Source organism: Pantherophis guttatus, chromosome 4 (assembly GCF_059756535.1).
Source record: "Pantherophis guttatus breed Tessera chromosome 4, ASM5975653v1, whole genome shotgun sequence".
In the NCBI taxonomy this organism is placed as follows: Eukaryota; Metazoa; Chordata; class Lepidosauria; order Squamata; family Colubridae; genus Pantherophis; species Pantherophis guttatus.
In genome coordinates, this window is record NC_142066.1 from 152,773,570 (window position 1) to 152,787,900 (window position 14,331).

At 38.5% G+C, this 14,331-nt stretch overlaps 1 protein-coding gene across 1 annotated transcript in view; it reads right to left on the reverse strand.

Annotated features, from left to right (window-relative positions):
* Positions 1–14,331, reverse strand: part of LOC117654780 (sodium channel protein type 5 subunit alpha-like) — a 63,830-nt gene that overhangs the window by 46,080 nt on the left and 3,419 nt on the right. The window contains exons 3-6 of the mRNA XM_087893692.1: positions 7,712–7,796; positions 5,149–5,215; positions 2,215–2,362; positions 469–663 (exon numbers count right to left, since the gene is read on the reverse strand). Coding sequence (XP_087749818.1) covers positions 469–663; positions 2,215–2,362; positions 5,149–5,215; positions 7,712–7,796 — 495 coding nt within the window. The remainder of the gene's footprint in view (positions 1–468; positions 664–2,214; positions 2,363–5,148; positions 5,216–7,711; positions 7,797–14,331) is intronic.

A 14,331-nucleotide genomic window follows, 5' to 3' on the forward strand; every position in this document is an offset into this window, starting at 1 on the left:
AAGAAGTAATGTAAATAATATTAGTGTCATACTGGGTGAGACTCTGTGTGTGTGTATGTTTACAGGTAGTCCTTGACTTATGACCAAAACTGAGCCCAAAATTTCTCTTGCTAAGTGAGGCATTTGTTAAGTGAGTTTTGCTCCATTTTACAAACTTCCTTGCCACAGTTATTAAGTGAACCATTGTAGTTGTTAAATTAATAACATGGTTGTTAAGTGTGTCAAAAGGTCGCAAAAGGGGATTACATGATCCTGGGACACTGCAACTGTCATAAGTACATGCCAGTTGCCAAGCATCTGAATTTCAATCACATGATCATGGGGATGCTGCAAAGGTCGTAACTATGAAAAAAGGTCATAAGTCACATTTTTCAGTATTGTTGTAACTTTGAATAGTCACTAAATGAACTGTTGTAGGTTGAGGACTACCTGTATAGAGATTTGCAGTCCTAAATATTATTTACAAACCTTTTGTTTCCTCAGCACTTTTTTTGCTTCTTGAAGTAACATCTCTCTTGCCTTTGTCTGTGCTAGAGTTGCTTTATTTTGCTCTTCATATGCCATTGAAACAACAGCCAGGATTAAATTGAAAAGATAGAACGAACACAGAAAGATGACGATAAAAAAAAATATGCTGTAGGATTTTCCAGATGTTCTGATAACCTGTAAATACAAAATCAGAGAACCCCCACAGATTTCTTTGAAATCCCAAAGCAAATATATTAAACCAAGATTTCTTGCCAACATGCACATACTGTATTGTGAACATTTCAAATAAGTAGATTTGTTAATCTGATGTTGTAAAGATCATATTATGGTCAAATTAATGAATTGTGGCACTTGATAGCTAAATTTGATGGTGAAGATTCGTTCTCTGAGCTTGTGCGTTGGTTTCAGAACATTTCGTTACCAGACTAGGTAACATCTTCAGCAGAGTTTAGGGGAAGATGTTACCTAGTGAGGGGCAAATGACATGGGTTTTGTAATTTGTTAGCTAACACAGATACTTTGTATATTAAATTTGTATTTTTAACAGTTATTTTGTATTTCAATTTGACTTATTTTCTCTGTCTTAAAAAGGATGTTCAGGCTCATTACAGACAGGAATTTAGGAATAGCTTTTAACATTCCTAAATTGAAAAGATAAATAGGCTGGAGATTATCTCCAGATAAGAAAAATTTTGTTAGTACAAATTGGGGTCTGGTTTATCCCTTTCGTGAACTCTAAACAACCTTTTTTCCTTGCAATTTATCCCCCTTCTGACCTCATTTTAATGAACAGGTGTGATATTATGGGATGCAAATATGTAACCTGTTTGACTGCTTGTAACTGATTTCCTATGCGAAGGGGAGGTTACTTTTACCCTGTCCAATCAGCTCTCCTCTTGGATTTTTCTTTGTTATGCTAATTATAAAAGGTGTTGCAAGTTAAAGATTGGGGTTCCTTCTTTGAATGAGAGGAATCCCTTTTGCCTGAATATTCTGATAAATTATAATAAAATGATCTTCCTGTCTCGGCTTGTCTCATTGGAAAATATGGATGCCAAGGCACGAGCCTGAAAAAACCATATTTGGCCTTCACTAGCCTGGTAATAATACCTTCGGAAACCAACTCACAAGCTCTGAGATAGAAACTTTTCCCCTCATCCTTTTCCCGAGCTACAGATATTCACCACTATTGCATAGATAAATTTGATCATGGTTTTTATTATTTATTTATTTATTCATTCAATTTGTATGCCACCCCACTCCGAAGACTCAGGGTGGGATTCAGCCGGTTCGGGCCAGTTTGGGAGAACCGGTAGTTAAATTGCTGGATGGCTCCACTCCTCCCCGCCCCTTCCAGGAGTCTCCATGTGCCCCATTTTGGCTCCCAGGTAAGTGCAGGGAGACCTACTAGGCCCAAAATGGGGCATGGGGGGCAGTGCATCTCCTCCCCCCCCCCGTGGCCCATTTTTGCTCCCAGGGGGGGTGCTGCCTGTCACATCCCCTGGCCATGCCCACCATGGCCACACCCACCCAGCCGGTCATTAGGGCAGAGAACCAGTTGTTAAACTGGTTTTTATACTGTTGATATGAGACCAATGACAATAATTTAATGCAATCCACAGCATTGAAATAGGATATGTAGCAACTGCATTCTCCCAGCAAATAATGTGTCCTTCACTCTGTTTTGCACATTTCTTATCTTCAGTTGTCTGGAAAGTTGTTTACCTGTCTATAGAGACGTTCCCAGCTGTCCTGCGTCATCAATCGAAATAATGACAGAAACGCCCACCCCAAGTGATCAAAACTGGTATATCCAAAATCGGGATTCTCTTTATACTTCACACAAACGCTGTTCAAGGGACATTCTGTTTTACTAATAATAGACCAAACATTATATTAGCGTTAGTTTTCATGTAAAAAAAAAAAAGAAGGATTTTTTTTGCTATAACTGTCTGTATCACTGTAGAGGTAACCCTTGAGGGCCACACAGGATGGACTTTGTAATACTTGAAACATGCTTTTTGCAATACTGGCTAGCAGACATTAATTTTCTTGTATGGATTCACTTTTTTCAAATGTATTGCTAATAATCTGTCATGAGCCTTAACCTTCATGAAGTTTCCCCTTTAGAAAGCAGAACTGGCAGGAAACCATTCAATACATTGTAGATAACAGTTTCATTTTCAGCTCTTCTTGAGCATCCATGAACAAAGAAACTAGTCACGCTCAACCTTGGGTAGCATTGAGAATGTGACTTACCCATACCCATTCTGATGTTTTTCCTTTGAAAATGTTTCTTTTACTTTTATTCGGAATACAACATTTTTTCCTATTGCTATGCTCACATATCATTGGATGCTTTAATTCTTGTATTGTAACTGGACAGAAGACTATTTCTAAACCAATCAGCTTTTGTTTTAAAGTTCTTTGCTGTGCTAACTATAAAAGTAAATGTAAGCTATTTTTCCTCCTTTTCATAGAGAGACTCAACTTTATCAGAATACTGTAATAAATAGCTTTAAATGATCTTCCGACTAAGTTGCTTACTGGAAAAGGTAAACTGAGGCAGAACCTAGAGCCAGATTTGGCCATCATCCTTGATCTATGATTATGATTGAGCCTGGAATTACAATCAGAAATCACGCTGGCTGTTAAGCAGATCACCATGTGATTTTGCAGCAGTTATTAAATGAATCATCACAGTTGTTAAACAAATCCATTGTCCATAATGGGTGTTTTTTTGTCAGAAACTGTAAGTAAATGCCAGTTTTGAGGAGGGGAAAAACATTATAAATTATGGTCACATAACTGTGGGACATTGCAATCGACTGTAAACGTGGGCCAGTTGCCGGCTGCCCAAAATATGATTCTGTGACCATGAAAGGAGGTGAGGGGAGTAGCAAATCCAGTTGTAAGTTGCCCTGGGGAAATCTCTCATAAATTCAAATGTCACTAAGTGATTGATTGTAAATTGAGGACAACCTATTACAATTTTGAATTTTTTTTTAACCCACTCAATGTCCTTTTATTCCAAAAAGGGAAATGCCAGTGCTGTAAATGCTTTGGTATAAATTCTGTTTTTTCTTGTATGAGCTCACCTGAAACTTACAGAACTGTATGTCATCGTTTTATAGCATTAAACCTCTGACAGAGTAAGACTCTTTTATTTATTTTATTTTATTTTTATTTTATTTCCAATTTATATACCGCCCTTCTGCCTGAGGACTCAGGGCGGTGTACAGCCAGAATTAAGAACATGAAATACAAATATTAAAAAACAATTAAAATATATATAAATTTTGCCCAAAAATTAAAAATCACAAACCAATTAAAACATTTAAAAATTTCTTTTTAAGTCAGCTCGGCTTGCTGGAAAAACTGGGTTTTAAGGGCACAGCGGAAGGCACCGAGGTCTTGGATTCTCCTTATCTCTGGGGGCAGCTGATTCCAGAGGGTAGGTACCCCCACAGAGAAGGCCCTCCCCCTGGGGGTCACCAGCCTACATTGTTTGGCTGATGGACCCTGAGGAGGCCTTCTCTGTGGGAGCGCACGGGACGATGGGAGGTCGTCGATATCTTTTATGAGATATCACTAGCCTGCCATAGCCTTTTGCAGGAAAATTGTATGTGTCTCATTCAAATTTACCCCCCAAAGTTAAAAAATAGAGAACCAATTTGGTTTAGTGGTTAAGGCACCAGGTTAGAAAGAGGGAAATGGTGAGTTTTAGTCCTGCCTTATCCATGAAAGTCAGTGTGTGACTTTGGGACAGTCATTCTTTCAGCCCAACCCACCTCATACAGTGGTTGTTGTGGAGAAAATAGGAAAAGGAAGATCTGTTGGATATATTTGCTACCTTAAGTTATTTGTAAAAATAATAAAGGATACAAATAAATAAATAAATAGCCTTTGCCATCTGCTTATACAGTGGCAACTTAGTACTCCTTGTTAATTGGTTCTGGGAGGTACGAAGTGTATGAAAAATGATGAGTACCAAACATTTTTTTCCCCTATAAGTAATAATATAGTGAGTCACAAGGCAGCTGACATTGACAAGTTCAAGCTTGTGTGTTGAGTACCAAACAAATGATGAGCACTGGGACAAAATTTTCATGTCAAAATGCATTGAGTACCAAATTTGATGAGTTTCAAAGCAGTTGGCTACCAAGGTACCCTGTGTTCACAATTTTTCCCTCTATTATTACCAGACAATCACCTAAATTTCCTGCTCCACTAGAAGACAAGGACTAGTCCAGTTCAATTTTCTGTCTGAAACAATAGATAAATGGTTGCCCTTTAAGAACACAATTGCAAGCACACTCTTGTACCTGAGCTTATGGGGCCATGACAGGCTGATCTCTCAATTCTCCAACAGCCTCTCAGGCACTCAAAGCACTGATCTTCTTTGGCCTCATGGCCACACTGGCCCTCAGTGAGTATATTATCCTTGCCTCAAAGTTTAAAAGGCCCAGCATTTTAAAAGTATTCCTCTTTTTAAATAAATAAATAAGCAAACAAACAAATAAATAAATAAACAAATAAATAAATAAACAAGGAAGATTACATAGAATCTTGCCTACCTCTATTAGTGTAGCCTCAATTATTCTGAAAACAATTCTACTTTACAGTTAAAATGTTTTGAGGAGAAAAAAAAGTATGTACTTAGGATTTGGGCTGAATCCACATAGTAATGGCTTAGAAGAATTACTGAAATTGTCACCATAGTTTTCTGGGGAGAAAAAAAAGGAATTATTTAAAATATCATCCTATCCTGATATGCATGGTTAAAACCATCCATTTGATAACCTCTGTATAAAGAATAATTTATTAGTCTGCGAATTAGCGCTGGTGTAACTTTTTAAAATAAAAGCCTTATTTCAGAATCTGGGGTGGGGGTGGGTAGGTAGGATGAGAGGGAAGAAAAGACAACAGGAGCAAGAAAAACAAAAGGCAACATAACAGGGAAACCTCCAAATAATATAACTGGAGGCATTTCTGAAAAAAACAGAATATATCTGATGTATTTCAGCTGACTGTTCTTCTCAAAAGGAAGGAAAAATATTTATTGTAGATCCCCAACTAAAATGGCAGCCTAACTTTTACAGGAAATTGGAACATGCAGGTAAAAAGTCCGAAAGGAGAAGGGCGGTATAGAAATTCGAATAATAAATAAATAATAAAAAGAGCTATAACTTCCCCTTATCTGTGTTTAATTTGTTGGATAACTTTACCTTACATTTCCCCAGTATCAATTCCAGAAGTGTTTCATAAAGAAAAATGCAATAATTTGGAGCAGTGTATTAAGGCAACATAAAATACATGAGGGAATCTGAACAGATTACATTAAGCTTTCTCTGACACTTCATATATGAAGTCAATAAAAAAAATATTCCAGTGAGTGAAAAGTTCAGCTCTGAAACAACAATTTCTGTTGTTTTACAAATACAGAGATACAGGTAGCCTACCCAATACAGTTATATGTTGTAATGGTTGTAAAACAAGTCGGTCATATAATTAATTCTATTTTAAAACTTTTTTTAGCAATCATTAAGCAAATCACTATGGTTGTTAAGTGAATCCACAGTTAAGCGAATGCTATGGTTTTAAACGAAACAATAGTTCACTATAGATGCAGTTTTGCTCCAAACTGAAAGTGCTGGCTTTCAGCAAATAAAATTCAGTCATGTGACCATGGAGGAGGCTTGAAACTTCAAATCCAGATCCTAGTAAGCCCCCTTTTTTCAGGTTAGTCGTAACTTCTAAGTCACTAAGCAACAGGTCGTAAGTTGAGGACTACCTGCAAAGACTTCCTTCAGGAGTTTCCATTGTTCTTCGAATTAGGGAAAACCACATTTACACAATCTTGGGAATGCTCTCACAAAATCAGGGGTGTGAATGGAGAGGCCAAAAAACTTGAAATAGTAGTCACAACCATATAATTTAAGACCTTCCTTTTATACACACGTGTAACATCTTGACTTTCTTTTTATGTCCTCCATGGAGGCCACTGTCCAAAAAAATGGACATAGTGGCTTTGCCAAGGGACAAATCATAGATCTGTAGAAAGAAAACTTGAACTACACCTTTCTCTAATTCCAGGGCATAGTTCTTTACTTTGATTTGTTTTGGGGGGCAGAGAGGTGAGCTGGGCAGGGCAAACATTTCTAAATTAAGCCCTGAATTACAGCCACCTTATTTTCATTATCTTTAATGAAAAAACAGCTATTAAGCAAATCTCGTGGCTGTAAGTCTAAATTTACTTTCACGAATGGGCATTTTTTTTCCATGATAATATAAAATTTTGGGAAATAGTGCTTTGAGACAAACTCCTAATCCCAAACAGAAATAAATACACCAAAATGAAAACTTGTACAGGTAGTCTTTGACTTATAACCATTCACTTAATGACTAAAGTTATTGAAAAAAAAGTGACTGATGACCATTTTTCATACTTATGACCATTGCAGTATCCTCGTGGTCACATGATTTACATTCTGATGCTTGATTCACATTTATGACAGTTGCAGTGTCCCAGGGTCATGTGACCTGCTTTTGCAACCTTCTGACAATCAAAGTCAATGGGGGAAGATAGATTCACTTAACAACCATGTTACTAATTGAACAACTGCAGTGATTCGCTTAACAAATGTGGCAAGAAAAGTTAGTAAAAGTGGGGCAAAACTCACTTAACAAATTTCTCATTTAGCAACATAAATTTTGGGCTCAGTATTACCTGTATTTCCACAAGTTCGTGGAAATTTTATGGAACATGATATGGAGATGAACAAACTAACAAAATATGTGTGATCCAAAACCAGAAATAACGATCATAAGATTTTATTTCTATGTAAGGAAAAACTCCCAAATGATAAGATCTGAACAAGATTGGAATAAGGTCTATTATGAGTTTGTCCATCTCTCTCATACAGATACTGTATGACCTGGAAAAAGGTATGTAGAGTGAGAAAAATAATCAAGGCTGCCTTGACAATGCCACAGTTCTATGATTTAATAGTTTTATATTTCTTAATTTGCAGCTCAAGTGTTCAGCACATGGTTCACAAATAAATGGTGTTAATACAATAAATGGTTTAAAACAGGTATGACATAAAGCTTACCAAAAGAGAGGGAATTTATACGTTACCTGTATCCTTTAATAAACAATCAGTTTTGTTGAGGTTTTCAGTGAGAAGTGAACAGGAAACACACTTATATCTTAAGTTACCCATGAAGAGCTGAAGACCAACCAATGCAAACACAGCCAAGAAGAAAACTGTCAGCAACATCACATTTGCAAGTTTTTTCACCGACTGAAGAAGGGAAGATATAATGACTTTCAAGCCTACAGCAGAGAAGCATCAACATTATTATGTTTCTGAGTTCTATAATCTCCCAGGATTTGAAACGGACACCTAACATTACAACCATCATTAAAAAGGCAGAACGGGAAAATAATTATATTATAACAAAGTCAGTGGTTTATAAACAGAATCAATACAAAATGTGGTATAGATGGTATCTGACCCCTTCGAGATTAGCAAAAATGTATTCAAATTTAAGTCCAATCTGTTGGAAGTGTAATCAGGCACAGGGCACATTCTTCCACATCTGGTGGCTTTGCCCAAAAATTAGGAAATATTGGGAAAAAATAAGAATTTGGCTAATAGAAATAACATCGGAAAAAATAGAACTCAAACCAGAAATTTTCCTACTATGGATGATCAGAGAAAACTATAGGAAAGAAATAAAGTACTTAATATTACACATAGTCGCTACAACCAAATTGGCGCTCGCCCAATATTGGAAAACTGATCAACTGCCAACAGACCAATTGATAATCCAAAAGATCTATAATTGTACAGAAATGGACAAACTAACATTTGAAATGAAGAATAAGGTAGACTCAAAAGGTTATATAGTGTGAAATAGGTGGTATAATTGGATAACTTGTAGAAATGAGCGTAAATGTAAAATTCTGTACGATAATAATAATTAACAAATATGCACCGTTAATAAGATAATGGACATGAGCCATATTAGTGGGCACGCCAGCTCAGCTCTGGGGCGCATGTGCGTGCCAGCCAGCTGATTTTCGGGCCTTCTGGGCCCACCAGAAGTAGGGAAATAGGCTGTTTCCTGCTTCTGGAGGGCCTGGGGGTGGGGGATGGGGAAGGCCCGTTTTTCTTTCTCACCTGGCTCCAGATCCTCTCTATTTATCTGGGAAGGGCGAAAACAGCCTTTCCCGCTCCCTTGGAGGCCCTACGGAGACTGAAAGGGCCCATTTCCCGGTGGGACAGGAAGTGACATTTTTTCCTGTCCCCCCCCCTGGCCTCCAGAGACTCCTAGAGGGGCTCTGGAGGTTGGAGACAGCAAAAAATGTCACTTCCTGTCCCACCGGGAGTTGGGAAGTGGGCCATTTCAGGTCTTTGGAGGGCCTCCGAGAGAGCGAGAAAGGCTGTTTTCGCCCTTCCCAGATAAATAGAGAGGATCTGGAACCAGGTAAGAAAGAAAAACAGGTCTACCAGGCCATCATGTGCCAGGAGCAGGGGGGGGGGGTTGCGTGCACATTCGCGTGGGCATGTGCGTGTACGACTCTCCCCTGCCCCCCCTCTCCTGACACGCGATGGCAAAAAAGTTAGCCATCACTGCTATAGAGCATGATACTACAGAAGACTAATAAAGAAGATTAAAATCCTTACTCATTCATGAAGCTGCATAAACAACCTGTGTGTGCGTATGTGTTATGTACAATAAATAAATAAACTATCTGCTTTTGAAAATGGATTTAGACTTAACAGCCATGAGATTTGCTTAACAGCCGGGTGAAAAATCAGGTCCATTTATGTGGTGCCTCAATTTACAACCATAACCAAGTATAACTAAGTTCCCAATTGTGGTTGTAAATCGAGGAGTACCTGTATATTAATTTTCTTGTTAAGATTCAGATTTGAGTTAGCACTCTTTATCCTTCTGGTGACTCTTTAAAGTCCATTTAAGCATGATATATTCTAGACATATTCTGAATTCACACTAATTCTTTTTTTTTTCCACGACATAATAAGGGTTCCCTGACCATCATTACCAAAGTTTGAAATTGGGGATTAAATTTCAGGTTTCTCAGAACAACAGACGTTTTATCAGGTAGAAATATAGCAGGTTAGCTCTCTGTTAAAGTGGACTATTCATTTTTCAGTAAGACTGTTTTATGATTATTTTGATATGTGCTCCTATAACGTAGTCTTTAAATCTTTAACAGACATTTAAATTTTGTATATTAGCAATAAAAACTGCTTCATACTTACCTGGAATTACAGAAACTGCCTTTAAAGTTCTCAGAATCCTGAAAATTCGGAGAGCTGAAATGCTGCCAAAGTTTTGATTGAATGCTATGTATCTGCATAAAGATACCATAATATTATAATACTTTGCAGAGTTGCTGTGAGTTGAATAGCATAGAAATTTAATAAATTATGATGGCTGGTTGCAAAGTCTGCCAGATTATTAGACTGGATTTGGTATGTTTATCCATCTATTAAGTCCTTCCCAAAGACCTGAGATAGCAGATGTTTTCCAGTGATATGTGCATTCCTGTCAGCAGCATCATACCAGCTACTGAAATGTGTGGATTTGGACCACAAAGATAACAGACTAATTTCCAAACATCCTCAATGCCATTGTTTTGGTAGCAGAACCGAGGAATAACTTGGGCAGCTGATGTTAGTCCAAGCAGACAGGGTCAGACTGGGTGAATGTATGAAAATATTCAGGGCAGAAAAGCTGCAAATGCTACTACTAAATGAGAGGGCAAATTGTAACTTTTTGTTGTATCGTATAGTTTAGAGAGCCAATTTGGTCTATTGGTTAAAATCAGGGATGAAATTCGGCAGGTTCTAACAGGTTCTGGAGAACCGATAGCGGAAATTTTGAGTAGTTCGGAGAACCGGCAAATACCACCTCTGGCTGGCCCCAGAGTCGAGTGGGAATGGAGATTTTGCAATATCCCTCTCCCAGGATTGGGGAGGAATGGGGATTTTGCAATATCCTTCCCCCAGGAATGGGGAGGGAATGGAGATTTTGCAGTATCCTTTCCCTGCCATGCCCACCAAGCCACGTCCACCAAGCCACACCACGCCCATCAAGCCACGCCCACAGAACCGGTAATAAAAAAATTTGGATTTTACCCCTGGTTAAAATACCAGGTTAGAAACTGGGAAACTGTACATTCTAGTACACCTAGCCAGTTTCCGTCTTAAACATGGAAATTGGGTGGGTGATTTGGACCAATCACCAGGAAACTGAAAGTTTAGACATGATTGCTAGTTGGGTGACTTTGGGCCAGTCCCTCTCTCTCAGCCCAATCTATCTCACAGAGTTGTTTTTATAGGTAAAAAAAGGAAGAGGAAGGTATGTTGGATATATTCACTGCCTTGAGTTGTTTAATAAAGGAGGGATATAAATAATAAATAAGTAAATGCAAGCAGAATGCTCCAGAAGCAACTTCTGGCTGCTCCAGGAAGGAAAGTGATTGAAGACTTTGTAATCAAGTCACTGTAAAGAGGTCATTAAGGTATAAACAATGCCGAAGGGTAATTAACCTGTGAAATTCATTACACAGGATGAAGTAATGGTCATTAATTTGGTTGGCTTTAAAAGAGAATAGGTCTATCAAGGTCTCTCAGCCTTGAAGACTAAAGTACAGACAGTCCTCAACTTACAACAGTTCATTTAGTGACCTTTCAGTGTTACAATGGCATTGAAAAAAGTGACTTATGGCGATTTTTCACAAACTTACGACCATTGCAGCATCCCTGTAGTCATGTGATCAAAATTCAGGCGCTTAGCAACTAGTTCATATTTATGACAGAACTTGTCATATTTATGACAGAACTTGTCATATTTATGACAAGTTCATATTTATGACCCCAGTTGTCCTGGGGTCATGTGATCACTTTTTGTGACTTTCTGAGAAGCAAAGTCAATGGGGAAGCCAGATTCACTTAACAACTGTGCCACTAACTTAACAACTGCAGTGATTCACTTAACCACTGGGGCAAGAAAGGTTGTAAAGTGAGGCAAAGTGCACTTAACAACTGTCTCCCTTAATAACAGAAATTTTAGGCTCATTTGTGGTCGTAAATCTAGGACTACCGTACCTGTATTATCCAGCTGGGGACAGCATCTGTCCAAATACCCAGTTGCAGGACAATAGGAGAATGGTAGGTCTCCTGGTCCTGCTTATGAATACCTCAGAGGCTTCTGGTTGGCTCTTGTACTAAACATTTATTTGATTTAGAAGCTGCCACCCTCAAAATGCTCAATGTTGGACTAAGATGGGCCATAGCCAGATTTAGTAGATTTCTTACATTCTTAGGGACAACCATCTGAGCATCTTCTGCAAGTGCTATATAAAAGGAGAGCACCCTTTCATCCATATTATTTATTGGGACATAGAATAAAGAACATAGAATAATAGAATTGGAGGTCTTCTAGTCCAACCTCGTGCTCACGCAGAAGTCCCTATACCATTCCAGATGTGGCTGTCCTAGAAATGAAAGCCTCCAGTGATGGACTACTTACAGTTTCTGAAGGCAAAGTATTCCATTGGTTGATTGTTGTAACAGTTAGCAATTTACTCCTTAGTTCTAAGTTGCTTCTCTCCTTGATTAGTTTCCATCCATTGTTTCTTGTCCTGCCTTCAGATGCTTTGGAGAACAGATTGACCCCCTCTTCTTTGTGCAGCCCTTCAAATATTAGAAGACTGCTATCATGTCTTCCTTAGTCCTTCTTTTCATTAGACTAGACATACTCAATTCCTGCAACCATTCTTCATATGTTTTAGTCTCAAGTCCCCTAATCATCTTTGTTGCTCTTCTTTGAACTCTTTCCAAAGTCTCAGAGTCTTTTTTATATTGTGGTGACCAAAAACTGGATGCAATATTCCAAGTGTGAACTAAGGCTTTGTAAAGTGATACTAGAACTTCTTGATTCTATCCCTTTATTAATAGAAAGCCAACACAGTTTTAGACTGCATTAACAGAGGGATAGAGTCAAGATCACATGAAGTGTTAATACCACTTTAAAATGCCTTGGTAAGGTCACGCTGGGAATAATGCATCCAGTTTTGGTCACCATGATGTAAAAAAGATGTTGAGACTCTAAGTGCAGAGAAGAGCAACAAAGATGATTAGCGGGGACTGGAGGCTAAAACATATAAAAAACAGTTGCTGTAATTGGGTATGTCTAGTTTAATGAAAAGAAGGACTAATGGGTGATGGTAGCAGTATTCCAGTATTTGAGGGGTTGCCACAAAGAAGAGAGAGTCCACCTATTCTCCAAAGCTCCTGAGGGCAGGACAAGAAGCAATGGGTGGAAACTCATCAAGGAGAGAAGCAAGGAGAGAGCCTTGGTAGTCAGTGGTCTAAGGCACCCTGTTATTAAGCTGGTTATTAAGACCAGCTGCCTGCAATTACTGCAGGTTCGAATCTCGCCAAGGTTCAAGGTTGACTCAGCCTTCCATCCTTTCTAAGGTAGGTAAATTGAGGACCCAGTTTGTGGGGGCAATAAGCTGACTTTGTATAAAATATACAAAAAGATGAAGGCTATTGCTGAGCACATTGTAAGCCGCCCTGAGTCTCCGGAGAAGGGCGGCATATAAATCAAATTAAAAAAAAAAAAAAACTTAGAACTAAGGAGAAATTTCCTGACAGTTAGAACAATTAACCAGTGGAACAACTTACCTCCAGAAGTTGTGAATTTTTCAACAATGGAAGTTTTTAAGAAGAGATTGGACAACCATTTGCCTGAAATGATATAGGCCAGGGTTTCCTGTCTGAGCAGGAGGTTAGACTAGAAGACCTCTAAGGTCCCTTCCAACTCTGTTATTCTATTCTATTCTATTCTATTCTATTCTATTCTATTCTATTCTATTCTATTCTATTCTATTCTATTCTATTCTAACTAAGATATTGCTGGGTGAAGATGGAAGCCCCGAAGAGCATAAAGTTTACCTCAGATTATTTTGGTTCATCGATTTAGGGCACTACATCCATATACCTCATACTTCAAACCTTCTTCGGCATCTTTAAACATGTATTTCCACCTCTATGTTTTGATTGTTCAATCCTGGTCAACAGTCCCTCCTGCAGGGCAATGGGAAGGCACAACAAAGGCCCCCAATTGATACCATATATCCCTGTACTTCCTTCCCTGATTTGCTTATGCAGCCTCGGGAAAGAGGACATAAGATCCTACCAGACATAAAACAAGAGTGCTACAAGGAGTGGCAAAGTCACGTGACTTATTAAGGGAGAAAGACATTCCAGCAACTGTGAGTCAGAGCAAGAAGGAAATGTCTGTCCCAGAGTTACAGGGAAAATGCTGCAAAACATACTTCATTTTGTTTCTCGGTATGGTTGAGAATATCAACCCAGCTTCCCAAGAGACACAGCAAAAAGCTATGAAATCTATTACACGTACGTAGCTTCTGCTAAGCACTGCTCAATGTTTTGCTGAGCATTTGCTGGAAGCAAGGCATTTACAAAACACTGTTATAAACCTCTCCGAGCATCATTTGTTTTCAGGTTCTCCTACCAAGGCATACCATTAAATCTAGTTACGAGTAGGGAGTAGCCCACTTTTATTATTATTTATTAGATTTTTATCTCTTTTATTATTTTGTAAATAATTCAAGGCAGAAAACAGACCTGATACTCCTTCCTCCTATTTTCCCTACAACAGTCCTGTGAGGTGGGTTGGGCTGAGAGAGAGGGATTAGCCCAAAGTAATCCAGTCGGTTTTCATGCCTATGGCAGGACATTGAGTTTCTACTCCAGCACCTTAACCACT